At 36.0% G+C, this 24,919-nt stretch overlaps 3 protein-coding genes across 4 annotated transcripts; all 3 read right to left on the bottom strand.

The window, feature by feature from the left end:
- Positions 1-1,875: 1,875 nt before the first annotated feature.
- Positions 1,876-4,881, bottom strand: LOC115998631 (ABC transporter I family member 1-like). 2 transcript variants are annotated; one of them, XM_031238254.1, is made up of 2 exons: positions 4,702-4,881; positions 1,876-3,013 (listed from the first exon to the last, which is right to left on the bottom strand). In XM_031238254.1, the coding sequence occupies exon 2, from the start codon at positions 2,992-2,994 to the stop codon at positions 2,305-2,307; it is 690 nt and encodes a 229-aa protein (XP_031094114.1). In that variant the 5' UTR covers positions 2,995-3,013; positions 4,702-4,881; the 3' UTR covers positions 1,876-2,304. The 2 variants fall into 2 exon arrangements, with proteins under 2 accessions (XP_031094114.1, XP_031094113.1); XM_031238253.1 differs by having other exon boundaries at positions 4,708-4,880.
- A 999-nt stretch (positions 4,882-5,880) lies between these two features.
- On the bottom strand, positions 5,881-8,924 carry LOC115999559 (protein GAMETE EXPRESSED 1-like). Its single transcript, XM_031239400.1, has 7 exons — positions 8,792-8,924; positions 8,133-8,643; positions 7,423-8,010; positions 6,998-7,124; positions 6,753-6,939; positions 6,427-6,574; positions 5,881-6,172 (listed from the first exon to the last, which is right to left on the bottom strand). Exons 2-7 carry the CDS (start codon positions 8,639-8,641, stop codon positions 5,881-5,883), a joined length of 1,851 nt encoding a protein of 616 aa, XP_031095260.1. The 5' UTR covers positions 8,642-8,643; positions 8,792-8,924.
- A 364-nt stretch (positions 8,925-9,288) lies between these two features.
- Positions 9,289-22,272, bottom strand: LOC115998933 (ubiquitin carboxyl-terminal hydrolase 12-like). The gene is made up of 32 exons (XM_031238600.1): positions 22,130-22,272; positions 21,713-21,779; positions 21,349-21,496; positions 21,042-21,199; positions 19,834-20,099; positions 19,547-19,765; positions 19,293-19,401; positions 19,039-19,154; positions 18,516-18,614; positions 17,968-18,077; positions 17,674-17,748; positions 17,357-17,435; positions 17,124-17,270; positions 16,961-17,041; positions 16,771-16,890; positions 15,906-16,028; positions 15,265-15,342; positions 15,061-15,149; positions 14,510-14,618; positions 14,346-14,414; positions 14,090-14,200; positions 13,373-13,428; positions 13,098-13,275; positions 12,893-12,994; positions 12,702-12,773; positions 12,351-12,416; positions 11,811-11,876; positions 10,707-10,793; positions 10,462-10,578; positions 10,241-10,315; positions 10,047-10,133; positions 9,289-9,675 (listed from the first exon to the last, which is right to left on the bottom strand). The coding sequence occupies exons 1-32, from the start codon at positions 22,157-22,159 to the stop codon at positions 9,634-9,636; spliced, it is 3,351 nt and encodes a 1,116-aa protein (XP_031094460.1). The 5' UTR covers positions 22,160-22,272; the 3' UTR covers positions 9,289-9,633.
- Positions 22,273-24,919: the final 2,647 nt, after the last annotated feature.

The following is a 24,919-nucleotide window of genomic DNA, read 5'->3' as shown; positions in this document are numbered from 1 at the left end:
TCTTCTCCAGCATATTAATAAAATGAAAAAAAGAAATGATTATGACAGCCCAACAAAAAGGGACTAGGCCAATAATATGGAATTGGCAGAAATTGCAGGAAACTGACATATTTGGCTTATATCAGATATGCTCAGATGGAAAAATTTGTCCTCAGAGTGGCTCAGACAAGTAGGTTATGCAGTTGGGCATAATCACAACACCAATTAAGGCACCATTTGCAGCCTAAGTGCCTAACATCTTGAGATTACTAACCTTGCATATTTAGTGAAGCTATTCTCAAAATAAATGAAATTAATCGTCCAAACATTCTACTAATTGACAAGAGAAGCATTATTCCCCAATAAAAAGCACTCATAACATTATTCAAAACATAGAAACCTAGGAACCATCCAAATTCGTCGGGCTGTTGGAGCGACACCTTCTTAATTTGAGCCTTTCAGGTATGGACAAAATAGACTAATTTATTGTCTTTTGTTGACTAAGATCACAAGTCAGATAATGGTTGCAAATTCTAGTAACTAAAAAAAACATAGAAACCTACAACTGATAACAAGATTAAATTTTTCCTTTTTCTCTAAAATTGTTAGGGAAAAGGGTTGTCACCTCAAGGACCCTTTTGAGGAAATGGATGGTAACAGCCAATTTGACCATGAAGAACCTTGAATCTCCATCTGGGAAGATCACAAAGGAAGCAAGACCAGCAAGGGAAGCAGGGGCATACAAAATGAACATTCCAAGCACGCTGGACACTTTGACCTGAGAGGCAGAATTGGGACTGGAATTCCAGAACTTGGAATATTTAAGGTGGTTTCCGAGCAATTCTGAGACGCCCAAAAATCCCAGAAACAGAAGGGTCAAACCAGACAAGACTTTGACATAAATGGAAGAAGGCTCTTCGTAAACAATCTTGTGAAACTGAAACATCTCCGCCATCGTCAGAACTCGCGATTCTTTCTGCTCTAAAATGGTGGCGCGATTCAAGCTTTATTAGGTTTGAAGGAAAGTCCGAGATCACTGTGGAAATGTCGATGAATACCTTGATGAGGTCGTTGCTACGTCATAAACGTAAGCGTGTCGTTAAGGAATCAAATTTGTCAACGGCATTCCATTCAAATTTCCGTCTGTACATATTGCCTCATAACAGAGAAACCTTACCAGTCACGTTTGTTGGCTGAAAATTACAATTTCATTCCTATATAATTCTCACTTAATTTTAAAAGTAAGTAAATTCTTTTGTTTAGTTGGTGAAACTAGTACAAAGTGAGTCAAAATTTACGGGTCAACTCGCACTCGTCTCACTCGTCTCACAATGTGATGGATTATGATCATGAAAAAATAGACCTGTAAAAGTTTTGGTGAAAATTTAGTTAATTATTTTATAATTGAAATATTTTAATTTGGTTAACGGTTAATTCAATCTCCGAACGTGTCAACTAATACATATATCCACTTGGATAGCAAATTCAATGCAAACTGGGGATGGAGTATGATGGTTCTAGAGGCCCACCAGATTGCTTGAGAGATCTTTTCCTGGTCGAGATCTTTTCCTGGTCGACACATACGGTATCATGACACAAAGGATTAACTAGTAGATACTCTCGAAATTCTTCTCTGACGTACCAAAAGAATATCTATATGAGACTTGTAGATAGGGACTTGGCCCTAATCATAGTTGTTGCTTACAGCTTATCAACTTCTTCTGGCAACTGATTCTCTGAATCATCACTCCTCATTTCCCATGAACTCTCCTTCTTGTGTTTCTGCATCCCATTCACCTTCTCCATCAGTGTTAGCAGCACGTTATGGTTCAAGAACTCATAGTCCCGCAAATGTTGCAAAAACTTAGTTAATGTAGGATGAATTGAAGCATATACTTCATCTCAACTAAAAGCCTAAACTGATAGTTGGCATGAGATTGACTCTGATACCGAATTGAAGCATATGCTCTATGTAGTTGGATTATACATTTATGCTTATATATTATATATATTATATGCTCAGCATGATGCAATAGCCACAGACTGACAGAGATAGTTCAGGTTCAGGATCTCATATCTGTACCTGTATGTCCAGATGGCATACAGAAGCTGGATTGATGCAATGGCCACTGAGACTGATCTCACCATGCTTATCATCCATGACTGCTGCTCCATTTCATACACTCTTGTATCTATATTTAAAAAAAAAAAAAAAAAAAAAAAAAACCTCGTGCTTGCTTTAATTGTTAAAGGTCGTTAATCAGGTGTCTGAAATAAAAGTTAGGTAACTTCACATCACAGATAACGGCTATTGATGTTATAGTATTACTCCAATCCGCCACGATCAAGCATGTCCACCAATGTCATTCTTCGAGGGAACCTTGGAGGTAACCTCAAATGCATGGCATCATCAATTGTAATAGGTAGATGTGTGGCCACAATGACAATGCCACCTTTCTTTCTGTGCTCACCAATAATGGTTTCAAGCAATTTCACGCCATCATCATCCAACGCCACTGAAGGCTCATCAAGCAACCAAATAGGCCGATCAATTGCCAACAGCCTGGCAAGCTGTAACCTCTTCCTTTGTCCCATGGAAAGCATTCTTGCCTTATCGTTTGCTAATCTCCCAAGCCCCACAAGTTCTAATGCAGGCAAAGACTTCCCCTGCTTGCCTTCAAGAACTTCAAACCATTGAACATTGTCTAGCACCGTGAACTTCTCCTTCACAGCATCCTTGAGAGAGAGCCAATTGAGCTGAAGTTTGTACTGTTCGAAAACTCCCGAATTAGTGATGTCATGACCATTCCACAGTATCTCACCAGCTGACGGTTTTGCAAAACCAGCTAACATGCGCAAAAAGGTACTTTTTCCAGAGCCATTAGTGCCTGTCAGTACAAGGGCGCCACCATCGTGGAGAGAAACATTTACATGGCGGAGGATTTGCTGGGCATTTCTCATGCAAGCTACATTATTAAGGAGAAGCCGAGGAAGTGGTGGTCTACGTAAGGACATCACTAGTTGTAAATAATATCTGAAAGCAAAGAAATATCAGTGGTCCTGGAGAAGATGGTTACTCAAACAATTATAGGTTTAAACAAGTGATTTACGATAAAAGCTTTTACATGAGCTCCATCAAATATGTTCATATCAAGTTAAATACGTTTGACATTTCAGCTAACTTCTGGAAATCTTCTTTGACCTTATTTTGATAAACTCCTTCTGTAGTTTACTCTTTAGAAAGCACAAATCAAGCAGATAAGTCCAAACTTGAAACAGTTATTAGGAGTTTATAGGTGAAGTTCAGTATTATATTAAGTTATTAATCAATCAACTACTAACCCAAGATGCCCCACAAATAGATACAGTTACTATCAAATCAAGTCATTACTGAAAATAAAGCTTAACAACATAAATGCCTTCTACCTCTAACAATTTACCAAAATACTTCCAGTCCATAATACAGCTTGTACTCAACAGGGATTAGACTAGCTAATTGGTTGGATTCAATCTTTTAGTGTGGTTTGGCCCATGTGCATTATAGCTCAATTGAGTGACCCTAGCCCAATCTTAGTGCATAACAACAGTCAATTATAAATGCATGGTGGAAGCAGAATTCACTGATCAGGGCTTTGTTCAATTATTTTGCATCAGAAGAGTGATCAATAGTCCAATACTTGCTATTCCATTTGATTTGTATAGCAGTATTGCAATCCAAGGGATAAAATTACAGTACAGTAAATTTCAAATTAAACAATGAGCATTTTGTTATCCTTCAACTCCACTATAAATACTAAAGCAAGCATACTTGCAGAGAAAAGCTAAAGAACAATCTCATATAATGTTTTGTCAGCACATATCAAGTTAATAATAGCACAATACACATATGAACATAAATGATACAACACTATACACGAATCAATTAACTTATTAATCCAAATACTGAAGTAACGGGTGATCCAAAACCTTTAGGCAAGGCTCATTGCCTCACAGAATGCTTTGGGAGGCTGATAAATAGTGTGCTGCTGCAAACTGATTTGCTGCCTGATTTCTTGTTGTTCAGGCTTGAGGTAACGAGGGTGAGTGGGGAGGGCGAGAGTTGGGCGGCAGAAGGGGCGGGATAGGTTGAAATGTTTTTAGAAAGAAAGCAACTGTCCCACCAAGGTTTCTTCCGGCAGAGGCTTAGGGTTTGACACTGATGTTGATGGAAGAAGAATAGATAAGGTTACTATCAAATGAAGTCATTACTAAAAATAATGCTTATAACAACATTAATGCCTTCTACCTCTGACAATCTACAAGAATATTTTCTACTCCAAAATACTTTTTGTATCCAATAGACCTATGGAAAATTATAGACAGTAAAGAAATGCCAGTTGAAGAACCTACTTCTCATAGGCATTTCATCAAACATGCTAAGGGTGAATGTGGAGTGCAGGTTAGCCAGGGGATAATGCTGTTGCTTTTGGACTTCAAACTCACTCTCCCATCTAAACTATGACTAACAGGTTTTGTTGTCTGAGTCTGATGGAAACCAAGGCAAATGAGACAATTTGTTTTCTTGCCTGTGCTCTGTCTATGTATATGATTTGTCAAATAAATTCCGTATAGTTTTGTTTTCATGCTTAATTTTTAAAATCTCTAATCCCTCCAACTATACAATCTCGAATTACAACTGATTATAGCAATTACTCAACTTTTGTAAATAGATCAAGTACTCAACTTTACCTACGGAAACACGCCTAGGTTGATCACTTGAGGAGTGAGGTGTCAACCGCAACTTGGGAGGTGCTCCTAGTCCTGGACCGTTGTCTCCGGCGACTTCGTGTTCGTCTGTGATAAGCTGCGACTGCGAGGGAGATCACCGGTAGAATTTGGTTTACTGGAAACGGCAAATTATATCAATTTATTTAGTTTTCGTAAATAAGTTACAATGATTTGTCTTCAAAGCTCATTACTTTATCATTTTTACTTATTTTAAATCTAAGTGTGAAAGACCTTGTGGTCTAATGGCACCTAATGTCCTAGAAAATACTTTCACATGAATGAGAAAGTAGTTATGATCATATACTACATTGTAACAGAGTCACTAGCATTAAAAAAAAAAAAATCCTAAGTAAACGTTAAGCTTGTCAGTTGAGAACAAAAAGTCAGCACTTCAATTAAGGACGAATCCTACCATTATCATATAACATAAGGATAAAAAGTGTAAATTTTCTTAATATTTATTCTATAATATCATAAATCTAAATTTTAATTAAATGTTGACATTCTCATGTTTTGAAACTAAATCCTAGAGATAGTTAGGGGTGAGCAGATGATGGGCATGTTTGATTATTGATGGATCCGCTAAATTTTGACGAATCAAACCCGCTAATACAATCCGTTGGTCAAACCCGCTAATACAATGCGCTCTTTGATAACCACTAACGCTAACTTCTAACCGCTGATAACTAAACAAGCCTGATCAAATAACCGAAACTATTGACTAAAATATTTCGGTTAAGCAAAAAAAAATCTTTTTTATTCTATTAACCGGTAAAGTATTTTAAAAATTCAATTAATTCGATTAAATTATTTACGGAATGAAGATCCCGAGCCTCAACCTCTTTTTTTTCATTAAATCTTGTACTATATGCTGTTACTTTTATCCAATTATCTATCTACATGGCGACTAGCAAATTTGGAGCAAAATGAGAATGTGGTACAGTGGTTTTAGAAGTCCCACCAAAGTACCAAACTGATTACAAAATTTTGATATTAATATTTTCATTAGGGCTCACAAATAAAGATAACTAATCATTAATTGTGTCACATAGAATACGTAATACGACAAAAAAAAAAATCTATATGAGACTTTTAGATAGGGACTTGGCACTAATCATAGTTGTTGGTGAAAAGTCAGAATCTTTGATAGCGATTTCTGAGATCATATCTCCGTGTGACAATTGCACTACTGGTAACCAAAGAATTTTGTGCAGCTTCTTCTTCTGGCAACAAATAGTCAGGGTCCTGCACTTTATCAACTTCTTCTGCCAACTCATTCTCAATCCACGAACCCCAGTCTTCCACTTCACCATCTGAATCATCACTCCCCATTTCCTCCCATGAACTCTCCTTCTTGTGTTTCTGCATCCCATTCACCTTCTCCATCAGTGTCAGCAGCATCTGATGGTTCAACATCTCATAGTCCCTGCAAATGTTGCAGAACTTAGTTAATGTCTGATGAATTGAAGCATGTGTTCCATCTCAACTAAAAGTCTAAACTGGTAGTTGGACTGAACCGACTCACGACTTTTGGCATGGGTTGACTCTGATACTAAACTGAAGCATTATTCCATTTAAATAAGTTGGTAGTTGGACCGCAGATTTATGTGTATATATTATATGCTCAGCATGATGCAATAGCCACAGAGATGGTTCAGGTTCAAGATCTCATATCTGTACCTGTATGTGCAGATGGCATACAGAAGCTGGATTGATGCAATGGCCACTGACACTGATCTCACCATGCTTATCATCCATGACTGCTGCTCCATTTCATCTGCCCCATATCTAAGTATGCAGAACTCAATCAAGAATGTTGCACACAGCCCTGAAAAATCGAAATACAGGTTAAGTCCTGAGCATGGTTCTTGAAATCTGTAGCAAAGTTTTATCTGTGTTGAGCATATAATATATAAACATGAATATGCAATGCAACTATCAGTTTAGACTTTTAGTTGAGATGGTGCACATGGGGACAACTTAGACTTCAATTGTCTGTAATGTACCTATATAAAGCCGAGGCCTAACGTTATAAGTCTGTTTTGTGCTGGTGAACATGTAGAGCAGAAAGATTGAGAGTGAGTAAACCAGGAAAGCTTTCATCAGCCTTGATTCGAGCAGGATAGCGTTGTGCAAAGCGAAGAGTTTGTCTATGGCTACAAACATGCTTGCCTGTTTGGACCCGAATGCTTCCTGCAACACAATGTTTCAGTAAACGAACTGCTAATGTAACTGCAAGCAGATTACTTACCTGAGCGGCTAGGATTGTTTTTGAGTTCTCGACAAGGTGATCATGTGCTTGTTGAAGCTGTTCTTGCCTCCTAAGAAGTTCCTCTTGCTGTTTTGTTCCAGTTTCTGCTAGTTGTTGCAGAGTTCCTCTGCAAAAGTAACCACAGAAAACAGGTATGGAAACCAAAGAATTGAAGGATATGTTTCCGTCTCAACTAAAAGCTGATAGTTGGACTGCACATTTATATTTATATACTATATGCTCAACACAGCCCTTCACGTGTCCTATAACCTTTTGCATGAGGTTGGTTCTGATACCAAATTGAAGTATGTGCTCTGTCTAGTCTAAGCTGATAGTTGGATTGCACATTTATGTTTATATACTATATGCTCAACTCGAAAAGCTTAACTGACCAAAAGATTTGAGCTTTTTTCCATATGTTTTACCTGCTTTCTTCAAGAGCTTGAGACTGGAATTTGGTGAGAACATGAAGGCCTTCAAGTGCAACAGACTGACTATCCAACAGTTCTTTCTGTTTATCCAAAGAAACCCCAGCAATGTTCCCTATATCATCAGCTTTACTCTGAAGCACTCTCATTTTCGAATACATTTCCTCCCCGACTCTACCAATCTCCTTCTCTATCTCCTCAGCCTCACTCCTCAACTCATTGATCTCTCTGTCGAGATTACTGTACGAAGCCTGCAGAATCTCCATTCCTTCAACTAGTTTCCCCTTCATTCGCGCCTGCTCGTCTGTTAGCTCCTTCTGAGAGGCCTCGATCGCCCTGGACTGTTGTTGTATTGCCTTTGAATGTGCCAGCACAAGGTCGACGTGTTCCTCCACATTCTTGGAAGCCTTTTCTAAGTTTTGAGTTCGGAGATCAACCATGGATAAAGAATCATGGATTTCTTTCGAGTTCTGCAGCAGAACCTCCCCCCGCTCCTCTATGTTCTCTATCTTTTCCTCTGCATTCTCTGCGGTTCTCTTCAGTTCATTCACCAGTCTCTCTGTCTGATATTTAAATGCATCCATCCTGCAATATATATATGCATCCTACTATGTAACTATATGGGAATGCAGAAACCAATACCAAAAGATTGAGAGGAAAACTCCTAACAACAGACAAATAAAAAGCAAGACCACAAGATAACTTACTGCAATTGATGGCAAATGGAATTGGTTTCGAGAAAGAACTCGAGGTAGACCTTCTGAGCAAGATCATCCAAGGTCTTAAGGCAATGATTCATGGGGGATTTGGGGTGACAGAAAGGGAAAGAAGGCCTGCCAGAGTGCTTCTGAAAGCAATCACTGAGATGCCAAGCAAGCCTAGACCTTAACTCTTCATTATGAAGGGCCTTTGAGCACTCTGCAAACACAGTCTGATAAGCCATCTGCCAACAAGAATCAGCGCCCATCAACATCTTCTGCCTTGCGTTTTCTACCAGTCTGATTCCTTTTGCATTGTTGAAAGGCTCCATGGAGAATCCTGAGCCCACAATCTTGGAGCCTGCCTGGTTTCCCTCGGGGAAATTGCTCGAAAATTGCTGTTTTTCTTCCTCGTCTTTCTTGCCTGAACCGAAGAACCAGCCTCCCCATGACAGGCAACTTTGTGACAGCAAAATCAGAAACCAAAGCAACAGAATCTGCTTATGATATTGACCCATCCCTACCAGTAAAACAATCATCAGAAGTTCATAAACTGTTTATGAATCGTAGAAAAACTTGGAGGGGATGAAATGCATGCCAAAAGGTGCTTGATTTTGAGAAGGTTGAAGTGAAGATGATCAAAAAAGAAGAAAGGGAGACTCCAGTACCTTTGTCTTCTTTCTTCTCCAGTGGGAAAGAATATAATTAAATACATAATACCATATTCGATTGTTTACGTTGCATGAACCTGATACGATCACTACTACCGGAAATGAACGATTTCTATATTAAATTCACTACGTTAATGTTTCTGGGATTGATCTGACTTGTGCAGCAAAAATCCATTAGAGATTAAATAAGAATAAATAAATGCACCGAATCAAAAATGAAGAAGTAAGTAGTTGGCATCGTTTCGGTATTCGTTGTTTATTTTTGAATTTAGAATATATTTATCTTTTCGAAATGAATATGAACAGTATTACAGTGAGTACTTATCTGACATAGATCTCCCATCTCCATTTTCCTGATGAATGGAAGGAGATCAAAAGAAGAGAGCAAAAAAAGACATAAAGGACTTAGAGGGGCAAGGAATGAAGAAGGGTTTTGGGGAAATGCATTTGAGGGGCCTATTAAAGGGGCATATCCCAAAAGCGTTTTTCCGAGGTTTGTCAAAGTTTAAAAAGTTGTCTATTTTTGTCCGCCCATATAAGTCAAAAGCCTGAAGGAAGAATATAGGCCAAAACAAACAATTGTACCAATCTATACATGCCTTGTCAAAATCATCTGTATTTCCTAACTTACAATTGAAACAAAGCCAGTTTTTTTTCCCTAGATAGATTGTAACTTGTATTCTGAACATAATGTTTAAAAAAAAAAAAAAAAAAAAAAGAATTATGCGACTGCCCAACTGTTCCAATTAAATTTTCCCGCCTCTTTACACAAAATTGTACATGTCGGGTACTTGTTGTCCAGCCAACGCAGATGCAGCTCAAGGTTTCGCATAATCTCTCTAGTTGTAGATTCTAACCGGCTTCTCAAATATGTGTCGGTTCTGCAGTTTAAAGAGCTTTGTCAGTAATGCCACATGGACAGATTGCAAGATCATGGCCAGAAGTTAATTTGTCAATATCGGCTCTTTTGTTCAAATTATCCTTTGAATTAGCCAACTAAAATGAGAACCTCTAGATTCCCAAACCGCTATGGTTTGGAGGTTTCATCGCAAAGATGTACTTATATACAATGTTCTACCAAGTAGGACATGCCAACTTGAGCAATCAAGGTCTCTATAACTCGAGGGAAAAAGGGTGTCATATAGAGCTATTCAATTCAATCTATCAGTAGATAAATATTCACTTCTCTTGTTTGGGCTTGTGTTGATCATTTCACAAGCCCATATTTCTATACAAGTATACAAGTTCATACCTGGTTGGCGGCATATGATCTTTTAGGTGTATTGTCAGTATGCTCTAATCCAAGGTACTGTTCCCAAGCACCATAAACATCTCTTCTCTGAACAAAGATTTAAAAAAATAATAAATAAATAAATAAATTATGGATAATTCCCAAAGGTGATTACGATAACTACACATCAGGAGAGCAATAAGAGAGGGATTTACTTGAAAACGGTTAGCCACAATATCACTGTCCTGTAGATACTCAGGCCGACCCAAGGACAAAAATGCAAACTTCCACTGATAACAAGTAGTTGCACGTCAAAAAGAATATAGTAAAAGAAATACAAAACATTAAAGAAGGGTTTTAAGTAACAAGTAAAGAATGTTACTGAGCTTATGCCCATTGCCATGCTGCTATAGATATATGATGAATTAAAAAGTACCTTTGAAAACTCCTCATCGGGAACTTGTAATTTCTTCTGTATGCGTGTTTTAACATCAGCTAATGTCTCCCTCTCATGAATAACAAGGAAGAAGGGTTCACCAAAATTCTGAACATGCTTTAATACAGAACACAAGAGATTTAACAGTCAGTTGAACTTTCCCTTCATGAGAATGAAAAAACAATTCGCAGCAACTGACGTGATAACCAAAAATTAATGTTTTTGAAAAATTTCCATGTACTTACAGCTTGATTCTGAGCTGCATCCTTCATAAAATGATAAACATGAATCAAACGATCCTGAGGACCAAGATTTTTCTCCTCTTCAGGAATCTGCAAAAAAAAAAAAAAAAAATCAAAAAAAACAGAACCACCCAAAATAAGCAACTGCCACTTCGATTATCTACAGCTTCAATGGCAGTATGAAGCACTGATCTCCAGTACAAAACTCTAGCAGGAAAATAAATCATTCATCAGCATTCCTTTTTACTCTCTTCTGAATTCCAGTTTATAAACTATCATGCCTTCCCTAGATACATACACTCCCTCTGTCCCAGACAATAAAAGAAATATAATATGATGGAAATACCACCATTAAATGTTGCCCAACAGTTTACTACTGGAAATTTGGAATCACATAGGGTGTGTTTGGTTCGCCCATGGGAATCAGAATGGGAATGAAAATCAAATACTTGGTAAACGTAATGGGTTTTCGTGAAAGGATTTTGCATGTTTGGTAGTAGGGTGGAATTAGAATGATTACCAATATTGATGTTTGGTTGTATATGGCCCTATAATTGGAATAAATGTTTTAAAAATATAAAAATAAAAAATCAAGGTAATTGATCCTCTAATACAATGACATCAAAAGCATCAATATGAACAAAAAAAATCAAAATCAAAATCTAAAAGTACTAATCCAAACTTAAAAAATTAGATTACCAATAAGATGGAATGATACCCCTTTTTAATTAAGGAATGGAATTTTTAATTGAAGGATAATCAAATCCCATAGTTGTGTTTTTAAAAAGTTGTCAACCAAACACTAACTATGATTTTGATTCCCATTCCTAGTGTGTTTTTTAAGTTAATATTTAATATTTTAGTAGTAACTATTAAAGTATTAAATAGTTTATAATTATTAGTCTTTAAAAAAAATTAAACAAATTTAAAAAAATAAAAAAAAAAAATACACAGGCGCATTAATCACCGCACTAGGCGCTCCCCGGGCGCCCAAGGAGCGCCTAGCGATTTTTTCAACCATGGTTTTTTCAAATCTCAATTTCACAAATAGGAATAAGAGAAGGCACCATACTACTTAAAAGAAGCAAGCCGGACACTATAGAATACCTCCTCGGCACGTAATGTCCAATACTGATCGTTGATGTTTTCAATCCTTTCTTGGGGAGGGAAAATCTGCATAAACATATACGTACATATTGGTAAATTCCCCTGTTGCTTTACAAACCACAAACTTTCTAAAGATGATAACTCGATTGCTTCAGTTTGCTTAAAATTTTTACTACTTTATTAAACAAGTCAAATATTATTATTATTATTATTATTATTATTATTATTATTATTATTATTATTATAATAACAATAAAGTTCATGAAGTAACTCATAAATTTCTCTCAGAAGTAATCATCTTCGGAAGTTTTCAAAACCAAACAAAGAATAAAGACAATCCATGTTAGTAGTGTTTTAACTTCATTGTATCTCACTCACATAATCAGTGTTTAAAAGGGAGTGTTTAGCGAGAAAAATACTTGTTTGGTCATCAATAACTTTGCATCCAAATAAGCAAAGCCCAAGAAAGATTAACCTGACACTTTTTGGGTGGGGTTGGAATCACCACACCTTCACAAAATAGAAAAAAGATTCCAGTACCTTATAAATCTTATGGTAGAAAACCTCCAGCAATCTTAGCTCAGCATCTTGATGAGACAACTCCACCTGTTCCATATCAATATAACCAATCAGCAGATTTCATTCAAGAGATGTTTGGAAACCTAATTATGCGAAAACCCAGAGATTGCAGCAAGCACATTGAATACAAGTTTTCCCATCAAATCAATTGGGGTTTCGGTCCAAGAGAGCATGTTGCTTGGATTTTTTCATTTGATTATAATTTCCATTGTCAATATGCTCCTCCCTCTTTTGTTTTCTTCAAATTGATGGAAGGGGGTTTGAAAGATACCAACATCAGCAGTGAAATCACAAAAGTTCAATATCACCTACCTTTGTTTTGAGGTCATTGAGGACATCTCCCACTGTACTTTGTTTCGGCAACCTAATAGTATGAATAGTTACCTAAAATTTTAAGGCAGAATTAAATCAAATTAGGAAGAAAGAGGGGGAAAAAAACCAACGAACAACAACAACAACACGTGAGCAAAACATGAAAACAGAACAAAACTTCTAGAACTCACTTCATCCTTGGCCGCACTATAAAAAGCAACTTTAAGAGTTTTCAGGCATTGCAGTTCTGGTAAAGGTATATCCAAGACTTCATAATACAAAATATCAGAAGTCTGTTCAAACATAAGAATGATATTAGAAACAGCCAAGCAGATGGGCAAGTTTATTATTATCAAGGAAAAGTGGAGCAGTGATGGGCACTTCCCACTAAACTACCTGATTATAGTGAATGAGCATATCAGTAAGACGCTCCACTCCCCGGTACTTTATTGGTTGGGGCTTTGGTTGCTGGGAATAACAGTTATGAGATGTAAGCCTAATTTTCGATGGATCATCCAAGCCAAGATGGCGAGCTACACTTTCAACCACTTCATCGTAGTTATTCTGCTTTGACCTAGATGTTTGCTCATCATCAATTGAAAAACAATAGGTAAAAAAAAGTAGACTAAATTTGTGAAATCAGACAATGAGATAAAACACTAAATACATACAGTTCAAGACTGAACTCGTCCTCCTTAGGTTTCTCCAGAGAACGGAAGCGAACAACCTAAGAACCATAATGCTTTCATAAGTAAACCATTAAAAAAATGAGAACTATTAAATCCAAAACTCAGAATTCTATACTTGAAAAGACATGGCTTTTTGCAAAAAAGGGAAAGCAAGCATGAAAGAATGCCAAAGAATTATGTGGTTGCACTAAAAACTATTATTAGACATGGAGATAAACAAGTTCCAATCCACTCTCCAATGGATAACATCCAAATATGTTTCACCCTTACTTTGGGAAAAAGAAAACAATATTGATAATTTGGCTTTTTAGTTTTGTAGGAGTGCAATCGAAGAAGAAGGTAAAGAACTACAAGCTATTACCAGTATCATTAATCACCCTAAACTGAAACAGGAAATTAAGAAACAATCAAACCAACCATATATTTTGCACAAATTATGATCTACTGAATAAATTGCCTATCAAAGCATTCATTCACATTTAGCATCCTATGAATTGCAACAATTACACTAATGCCCAGAGATTCATACAAAAACATTCTGTGATTCTCAGAAATACAATATAGACAAGTTTCCAGCGACTTTTTGAATTAGAATGTGGTCCACATCACAAGGAAAGCCTACAAATGCATTAAGCACCAACTATTTGTTCAAAAAAGGTTCCATAGTCTGAGGAATTATAACATGGTAGAACCATATACCTGCCGATTATGCATGTAGTCCAAAAATGAAGGAACATCAGGGAAACGGCATTGCTCACTGCTTTGACTGTGAAAAGACTTCTGAAAGCAAATAATGTCTCCATCTTCAAGCTGCAATAATGGGGGAACTCAGAATTGGAAGAATTAAAAAGTGTAACTCAATGCTTTCCACTACTATCAATCTGTCACTAAACAGCAGAGATGGAATAATTGAAAATCAAATTGCTAAGACAAACTGGCAATGAATATCATATACCTGACTTGCACGAAAGCTGACCTTCTTGTCAATGTGTTCAACCATAACATTAGGGTCAAACTTTATTTCCTGTGCATGAAAGGGGAAGAATAAGGAAACTGAAAAAAGAACATATACTAACATAAAGGAGAGCGATGCATTTAACAGTAAGAAGAAACACTAACCTCAAAGAGTTCGATTTCCTCATCCAAGGAAAATCCAGCCAACTCATTGAGCTTTGTCAAAATTTCCAATGGCTTGCCACTGGCTTTGACAAAAAGACATCCAACATACCTGACATTGAAGAAAAGCCCACTGAGAACAATGCCAAGGCAAGAGACTTCACTCACAAGCTTCGAATCATATAGAATTGAAGCACAAAAATATCTTTTCCAGCAAGTTCTCATTAAGACCATGTGAATGAGACAATAACAGTGATAGTTGGCCAAAGTAGTGATTAAGTCGAGAATTTGAGTATTTAAATTTTGGATGAAGAATTAACACAGTATCAGGTATTAAGCATTTCCATACACTTGAGTAGGTCAATGCATAAGAGTATGTCCTTATAACTTCAAAATCACATGATCACATTCACAAGAGTGTCTGGAATGTCAATGCATCCTTTTCATAAAAAAAACATTTGGAGAACAATTGAAAGAGATATCAAATGAGAAAAACTTGCAACAAAATCCTATGGAAAAGAAGTGTTCAATCTATGCAGATCAAGAACACATACCGTATCTCCTCTTTCAGAGGGTCATAAAATTTGAAAAACAAAAGAATATCATCTTTGGTCTTCTCTGGTGGAGGAATAGGTGTTAAATCCTGCATAAATGCACCATAGAATATCAAATTAAAACTCAATGATTACATTAGGAAAGATAAGAATATAACTGCTGCCCTCATAAGGAGGAAGATAAATGGGCACCCAAGGAATTACCAGGCCAAGTTCAACTTCCAAAAACAATTTTAGCTCAGCATTATTTGCCTTATTTGATACTTCTCTCAGCTGCCCAACCTAAAAAACAAATCAAGCAAGATCATGAAAGAACATAAAGGTTGTCAAGAATAACAAATAATTGTAATTTGTAACAAAGGAAGCCATAAAACCATACTGTTTCCATAATAATTGTTAGCTAGCAATTTTCCATGTCACACTCAAGATAACACCACACCCTCTCAGAAGTATCCTCCCTAAAAAGATGTCACAACATATGGGCTTAAACGCAAGTCATGAAATGACCAGCATTGAAGAAGAATCGATCCATTACACATTAGTTCCTAGTGTAAAAGGCAGGGTACATGTTTGCACTTCCCAACAGTCTTAGCATAGCGGTTCTGGGCATTTAATATCAAATGCCTCAGAAAATAGTTACTGAAATCCCTAGGTAATTGGCCCTAAGCAGATGCTTATATCACACTTTTGCTGTATGACAAATTGCTGATATGAAGCAATTGAAAAACATAAAATTTGCCATAATTGGATCCTTTCAAAAGTGATCATATGTCAACTTTAGCTTCAAACAGCACAATAAAATGATTGGAAATAAAAAAAAAAAAAAAAAAAAAAAAAGAACTTACAGACTGAGTTTCCTCTAGAGCTGTCAATGATCGATTCGGACGATATGTATGGTTCTGTCGCTTTGCCCATAACCAGAAACGCTGATATTGCATTGGTATACCGAATTCCTTGGCAACTTCTTCCTAAAACAGACATATGAACAAATAAACAACATTATACCAAGTAGATTAAGGATTGTAAAATTATACAACTACTGCAAATTAATGCTACTAATCAAATCCAAAGCATAAATGTAACTTGAGGAGAATCAAGGTTGTTTTAGAAGACAAGTTGTTGGCACACAAAAAGGCCTAGTAAGCCAAAAGCTTTTACCAGTACCTTTGCACAACCCAATTTCTAAAGAATTTTCCATTCCCTTCTTGGGTGCAACTGTGCAAGTATACCACTATATCAGTCCTAGAATGCCCCAGTGTTCTCAATTTCACAATCTTCTTCAATCCTTAAATTTACCTCCTCAATTTCTTGAAATTTGAAAAACATGGGATGTCAAACTCCCTTCCAACTAAATGGTATTTACACTTTTTCACAGAATTAAACAGCATATAAAGCAACAAGCCAAAAAGCATTCCAAGTTCACTCAGTGTGTTAAGCTAGTGCTGACACATTTGCAAAGGTGGTACACAGATATCTATTGCCACTTCCATAATGGAGGGCATGGATCCAAAAAAAATAGAAGTCTAGAACACACTCAGAGAAGAAAAGGTAAAATAGAAGTCTAGAACACAATGTAAAGTACATAACTTTCTGCTACTATCACCACAAGGAAATTCAAAGCAATTTGCCCCTTGAACTTTTCCAATACTCTGGTAGCAAAAACATGTTTGCATGCCATCTATTGAAAAATAAAGTGACAACAATTAATACCTTGAATACATTGAATGGCATTTGTTTCTGAACACGAAAACTGCGAACTTTATCATGATCCACAAGATCAAAGAATATGTCCCTTCCAATCTGATTCCGAAGGTCCTCATCACGAGCAACCTAGAACCAAAAGCAACTGTTATATGGAAGCACTACTTGAAATACAGAACTTAGGGGTTCAAAGTGAAACCTTGATGATCGTATAAAGGTGAGCCTCTGCTTTCTCCTTCCTCTTTTGTTCCTTTTCTTCTTGTTCTTTCTTTAGTCTTATCTGAACCATTGCTTATATAGGATTAGTTTCATTGGAGGGGAAACATAAATAAGCAAATTACAATACAGAATCAAAACCTTACCCTAAGGTGCTCTGCAATGTCATTCTCATCCACATTACAAATTATTTTGTCTTTATCACATTCCCGAATGTACACAAGCATATATGCATTTGAATATTTTGTAAACTTGAATGGCGAGTTGTTAAATCCAGGATTTGTCTGTGGTAACTGTTGCAATAGAGATTATTAATATAGCACAATGTAAAGAAAGAACTGAAACACATGACTCAACGTACAAAATGTGGGGCTCATACCTCTTCCTCACCACCATACTGCTCTTCCAACGCCCTCTTCATATCTTCTTTTGTCACCCGTTCATCATCAAATTTAAACCTAAAAGTACAAATCAGTTAAGGTCAAGAACAAAGCAGGCCAGAAAAAATATATCAAAGAAGAAAAGCAGCAATAAAGGCCTCAATGTCTATATCTGCTCACAATGAAGCACCCAAGGTATAGCAGGAAGCAGATGCAAATTAAAAGAGTCAATTTGCCCCTGTTAAGCCTAGAAAATGGAAAACAGGAATATAGACAAATATACATGCTACAGCACAATCCAGAACATACTACATACCATTGATCAGAGAGAGTTGGTCGGATATAAGCATAATAGTGTCCACCATGCACCCCACCACTGTGTACCAAAACACTAAAAGCAACCAACAGAGGTGTCAGCACAAAAGGCTTCAGTGACTTGTCAACATCTAGCCAGATATCAATTGCCAGTGACAGAATATAGAGCATGGAACAACAATACACAACTTTGTTTAGCCAGATTACAAGTAAAAGAAATGACTCATTTAACCAAAATATGGCAGCAGAGTAACATCTGAAATATCATGGAAAAAAACACAAAAGGAGTAGATACCTGTGCAGAGTATAGAGATTGCGAATGCTTCGATTTGCCTCGGGAGATAAATACTTTCCATTCTCTCTATCAAGATCAAGTTGCAAAGGGAACTCATATCTGTCATTTATCTGTAAGATCATATCAAACAAATGATTTCTGTGATGAAACAGGAGGTTGTACTACATACTTCAAGAGAGATATGTAATGACAAAACAAGGTTTGGTACAGCAGTACTCCAGAGCACTCAAAGGAAGACAGGTATTAGCAACAGCTCAAAGCTGTCTCTAGGTGACCACATTTTACCCCAAATGTATACATTAATCTCAGACTATAGATTGCTAGAAAGTGATATAAGGCTGATCAAACCATTAGATAGGGAATTTTATTCCAGAAGATATAGGTACACGTCCAACTCCAAATAATAAGAATCATAGAAGGCCAAAAGGCACTGATGCACTATATTCATTTTTTCCTGTCAACCCAAAACTGTATATCATGCAAAGAATACATAAGTGGTGCCACATTAGATTACATATAAGACAAGGTGGTGACTATTAATTAGTTACCTTGACCATAGTATCCCGTGCAAAATCATATTCAAATCGCTTTAACTGAAGTTGAAGAACAGGAGGGAAATCAATGAAAAGGACACCTTTCTTAGCATCCTGAGAATGTCAAATTTATAGCATTAGAAGACAATAAAACCAACATGGTTTGAAAAAACAAATAGAATTAAACCATATAACTTTATAAAGAATAAATCAACTACTCCAAAACTATTACCACAAAATCAATCCAAAATAATTGGTAAAGTAAGAGATATGTATGCAGTATTTGATTTTTGACATATTTCATCAATGACTATTTTATATTATTTGTAAATTTACTTGTGGTTCTCTTTTGTGAGTGTGCATGTTGTCTTCTTATTATCTTGATATGCAAAAGGTTTCACCATCTTTGGTTTAAAAAAGTTGTATGAAAACCTTGATAAGTTAATCGATAAAGAGTTAAACTAGAATACAAAATAAACATGTTTCCCTCGCTTTCCAAAATACAATCAACATGCATAAAGGTTTAAAGGCATCTGACCTGCAAACCATACTGTTCTGCATGATATTTGTTATCACCCTCAAGGCGTTCCACTTCAACATACTTGTCAAAGGAAGCATACACATCCCGACACCCTTTGACATCAAGTTGAAGGTCTGGAAAAAAAGAAACAAAAAGGACAAAGGCAAAGTCTTAAGATGCAGATTACATGGACCAAAATATAAGCTTATGTTCAGAATCCTGCATAAAGCAAGTCATGTCAGTCTTACAGAGTTACAGATTTAATAGCATACCATAAAAAGATTCCTTCCTAGTAGATTTGTAATCCACATTGATACATTCTATATAGTTCATATGGTGGCCTTCAAACAATTGTTGTATTGTACCCTCCACAACTGTTCCCTGAGCCAAAGAAAATTGGCAATTTTAAGAATGTAACTTGGAAACCGTTGGCTATAAATATTTTTTGAGAAGTGAAATATTAGGAGAGAGAGTCCAAGATTTAATTTTCTCAATAACAAAGGTGTGGTGTTACTAGATCTATCACCTTCATCTTGTCTTCAAGTTTTTCAGAAAGAACACGATTAAGCTCTTGCACGTCATGCTGCATGAAAGAATCATATGTGTCCCATCCAAAGGACTTCGTCAACTCTTTTGTTGCTACACTGGTATCACTGTATTGGAGCTTATAGAACAAACTCTGCAGAGCTAAAGGTATGCTCCCAGATGGATTGTCATTCTCAGTTGTTGGCATATGATACACTGCCTAAAGCACGGATTTGAATTAGTCATTTTGTGGAATGACTTAAGAGAGGGGAAAATGTATATACTAACCTTTCTGAAGTAAGGAATATGGTACAATGTTTGGAGGAGGGAGTTCATGTAACAAGTAGCTCCCTGGTTTTTAAGTCCAACATAGCCAGTCTCCTTTTTTGAGTCATGTGACCAATAATCGACCACCCTACGCACAGCCACATCAGCTTCAACTATGACTGTGTCATTCACAAGATAGCCTCTGCTGGGATCATAGAGCTCACTAAGAGGCATGAAAGATGTGAAACCCCAATCACTCTCTCTTCCAGTGAACTGGTGTTGGGTATCTAAAACATGGAAATCAAAAAACTCTCAAAGAGCCAGTCATCAATAGAAATATTCGAACACTAGATAGTACCTTGACAGTTCAAACTTAACAATCAATGATATATGAGATAACAAATTCATAAAGACTGTGGGTTAGACAAAAGAAAATGTCTAATTAAATATAATTAAAAGGATGGAAACCAATAAAATAGAAATACAAAGCAACTTAGCAACCTTATAAAGAAGGTCTAGTAATAAGTATGCTTATTCCTTCCCTGACTACAACTACCAAAGGAATTAGCAACAAGACCCCAGAACTAAAAAAAATAGTTTCAGAAACCAGGCCACAAAGTCAATCGGTTATTCGGTTTTGTACAGAACGATTGCCATCAGGCAAAAGAAATCTACGGCATAACTTGAAAGTACTTAATTGAGCAGACTAAGTTACAACTAGGACAAAAATGAATATTTACATAAAAGCAAGCATTTTACTAAAACACTCCAAAAATCATATACAATTGAACATCACAATAAAGAAACATAGAAGACTGGAAAGCAGTTGTTTACTTGTTTAACTAACAAAGAAGGTGCTACTAAGACAGTGGGTTTACACTACCACCCAAAACCAGGGAAAAAAAAAAAAAAAAACCATTGATCGTGACTTGTATGAAACTCTCAAGTCTCAACAGGAAAAACCAAAATTACATGGATCACAATAATGAAACCCCACTTCCCATGAAATAAATGGTCACATGAATACCTTTCTCCAGTAAGCAGAGTCCTTATATTTCATTTAACCTCTTCTCATGAATGATGAAAGCATGAGTGAGAAATTTAATGCCACAAGGGCGTGATAAGACAATTAAAAGTAGCAATATTGGCAAAATCAACCTGACAATTATTCTAAACAGAACACAAACTTGTAAAAACCATTCGTGCAATCAACACCACGAATCTCTCACCTTTCCTCACTGTAAACTTGTTATGAATCTGATTAATCACAGCCAAACTGAACTGAGCATATCTACTCCATCCATATGGCAGTGTTGAAGAATCGGCAACATCTAGATACATTGACAAATGATCCACATTATTCCCTTTTGGGAAAATCAGTATCCTCCTGCCACATTAAAATTTTAACTAAATCAAATGCCAATTCTCACTGTGCAAACAAAGTTTAAACAGAAAACATCTAGAAATCCATCAAAAGTTATATTTAAAAATAACTAAATAAATGAAGAGAGAGATGGCAAATATAATACTCCGTACCATTTATATCCTCCCACATAGAAAATTTCAGAGTACATCTTCTTCGCATTCAACCTTGAAAAATTCTCAATTGTCCATGTGAACCGAGCTGTGGGTGGATCATCCACTGCCTGAGCATCTACTGTGTTTGTTGCTTCAGCCGGAGCAACTACCAAAATTTCAACCCCAAAATCATCATAACATGTGCAAAAGGCCAAAGGCCAAGCTTTTCACGATACCTCATTATGAAATTCAATCAACAGTGTATATTCATGCATATTTGATAAATGAAGTTTAAAACAACAAAACTTTATATAGGTTATCAATCACAATCCACATAAATCACACACACACGTAGATAGATAGCGAGAGTGAAGAAAGATACCTTCCATAGGCTGAGGGCCTTCAACTGGGAAGTCGGAATTAGGAACTAGCATGTCGTCATCTTCCTGCTGCAAAACAAACAAAGTAGCAAGAAAAGTAAGATAATCCCGATCTACTGAAGCTAAAGATACTGTTGATCAATCGAATCCCTAGGATTTCCAGCATTGGCGTAAATTAAATTGCAAAACAGACGTCGAATTCTCACGCCCGCCGCAACAGTCAATCCACTCAACCACTCCCCCAATCCAAAGACAAAAAAATTTGCTAAAATCACTATCCGAAGCTACTCTTGAAAAGTGCAGAAGCAGTTTACAAACAGTAAAATAAAAAATAAAATTAAAAAACAGAAAGCATAGCTCTATGTATGTGAATGTAACGTGCGGGCGTGCATGAATATAGAAAGGTAGAGAGAGATTACATCCATCGGAGGAGGAGTGAGAAGAGTCATCGCCGGAGAATGTTGAGCCGAGGATCGGCGAATTCAGAGGGAGAGAAGGCACGGTCGATCTAGGGGGTCGAGTCTCCTTGCGGAGGAGGTGGGAAAGCGGAATGGAGTCACTGAAAATTATACGAGCAGTAAAAAGAATTCTGAAGGGTATCTCAGGAATTTCAGTCTAGGTAAGAAAAAGTGTATGTACGGTCGAGGCCGTGACGTGGAATATATAATTAATTGTTTTAATTTGGAGTATGGCTTAAATTTTATTGATTTTATAACAAATAAATGTTATATTTTTTAATAATAACAAATTTAATGATGAATTATTAAAATTAAATATTAAGTTATTTAATGTGTTGTATTCCTTTTAGATTTAATGACAATATATACTATGTAATTGCTATGAATTTATAATTTTATTTTATATAAATAATAAAATAAATTATTTAAAACGAATATGTGTCGCACTGTAACATTTATATTAGTCATTTGCAATTTATTATTTTAAAAAATAAGTATCATTAATTACAAATAAAAAGTCGACAAATACAAGTAGGAGATAATCTTCAAATCTCTTGACCAAGCTGAGAGTTTGTGGATTTAGTAAGGACATATGTGACATTGTTAATTGATCTTCTAATTCGACAAAAAGTAACATTATTACTATAATATTTTAAGTCAGCGCATTATTTAATAACAATGTCAGTTTAAGATAAAATGTCATCATTGATAGTTTTGAGGATGATTCTAAGTTAGGGTATCCTTGGTAATGGTTTTTTGTTAGATTTTGTCAGATTAAAAGGTGATTTTTTGTTGATGTGGAACTTGGTTTTTCATTCCTGCAAGGTGTGGTTTTTCATTCCTTCGCGTGTTGGAGACGCTCAGATGCCGCACGCGCCAGTCGGTGCACGCGCGTGCACTCCCGCTAGTGCATGAGTGCCTAACTTTTTTTTAACTCGTGTCAGGGCGTCAAACTCCTTTTTGTTTTTTTTTTGTTTTTTTTTTTGTTTTTCCTTTTCTTCATCCTCTTCTCACTCCTACATGGCACATTAAAAAAAAAACACAAAAAAAAAACCTACACTATTAAGGATGCTCTTAACACCCAAACATTTTGCCAGCACGAAATCCATCACACCAATCTTCTAATGTGATAAAAAGTAGTAACATTATTAGTATAATATATTAAGTCAATACAATCTTTAATAAAAATATTTGTATAAGACAACACATCATCATTGCATCTAAGACCTTGATAGTTTTGAGGATGACTTGCTCAAGTTACTAATCTTTCAACTAAGTTAGAGCCTCATTAACAACCAAACATTCTACCGGCTTGGGATCCATCCCACTAATCTTCTATGTGACAACGAAGTAACATTATTTATATAGTTTATTAAGTCAGCGCAATGTTGTATAAAAATGCATGTATAATGTACAAATCGTCATCATCGCATCTAAGGCCTTGATAGTTTTGAGGATGGCTTGGTGAAGTCACTAATCTTTCAACTAAGTTAAAACATCCTTAACAACCAAACCTCCTGTCTGCTTAGGATCCATCACATTAATATTCTAATGTGACAAAGAGTAGCATTATTAATATAATGTTTAAGTCAACACAATCATTAATAAAAGTTGATAAGTGTATATTATTTCATATTTTCACCTTACAATTAAGCTTATTTTGCTTGTCACTTGTTATAATTTTGTCCAAAGTATTTCTTATTTGATTCATTTGTGTTTTCAGGCATAATCATTGATGATTGTGAATTGAATAATCTTTTGAACATTTTGGATACATTTTGGGTTAATGGGAGCCAATATGAAACTAAGGAGATGTTGCAACGTAACACTTATGGAGAGCCAACAAGTAGTGCTTTCAATGGATTTTATCACAAGGTCAAACCAAGGCAACAATTGAACAAAATATCAAGGCATTGCAATTATCATGCATCTTGTCAACTACTTAGTATTTTGACCATATCTCAACGTATGAATGTCAAAATCAAGTGATTATTGTGCAATTGAAAAACTAACTCAAAGGGTTATAACTTTAATGAATATCATCAAGCTAAGCCTACTTTTTATGTTAAAATGGTTAAAAGCATCAACAAAGTCATTTTGCCATAATAAACGAATGCCTACACGCCCCATGTCCCATCATATGGAGTTATCCCCTGTTTTGTATTTAAGATCAATTTCATTCATTTCTAATCGATTCCAACTCATTTTCAAACCCTAGTTATTTTCCACATTTCCTTTCATATTTTTAGGTCAAATTAGTCTTAGATTTATGTTTCTAACCATTTTGGAAGCTTGTATTGAAGTATTTACACTTGGATTTTAAAGATTTCATATCCATTTTCAATATATAAGTTCCAATTTTCTTTATCTTATTCCTTTGCAATTTTTATGTTTTTTTACTTGTGTTTTTGCTATATTTGTACTTAATATGTGTGAGTAATTAGTTCAGGTGATTGGGTTACTGTTGTATTGTCCATGTAGATGCATTAGTTTGTGATTATTACATAAAAGATATGCATAAATGTCTAATCTATTGTTTTTTGAGATTATGAATGAATTATGCTAGATTATTGTTAATGTTTGATTGGCCACACTCATTAGCATGTTTTTGGAGAATTCTTGACCACAATGAGTGTTGAGTCAATATTCCAAACCATTTCTTGCATAACTCCTATGTCCTACTATGAAAAATAGGGAAAATATGGGGATTTAGATGCTTGGTGTGTTTGAAGGACTTGGAACTGATACAAG

This window comes from Ipomoea triloba, chromosome 12 (genome assembly GCF_003576645.1).
Source record: "Ipomoea triloba cultivar NCNSP0323 chromosome 12, ASM357664v1".
NCBI lineage: Eukaryota > Viridiplantae > Streptophyta > Magnoliopsida > Solanales > Convolvulaceae > Ipomoea > Ipomoea triloba.
The sequence above is the reverse complement of the archived record's forward strand: the minus strand, read 5'-3'. Positions and strand labels throughout refer to the sequence as shown.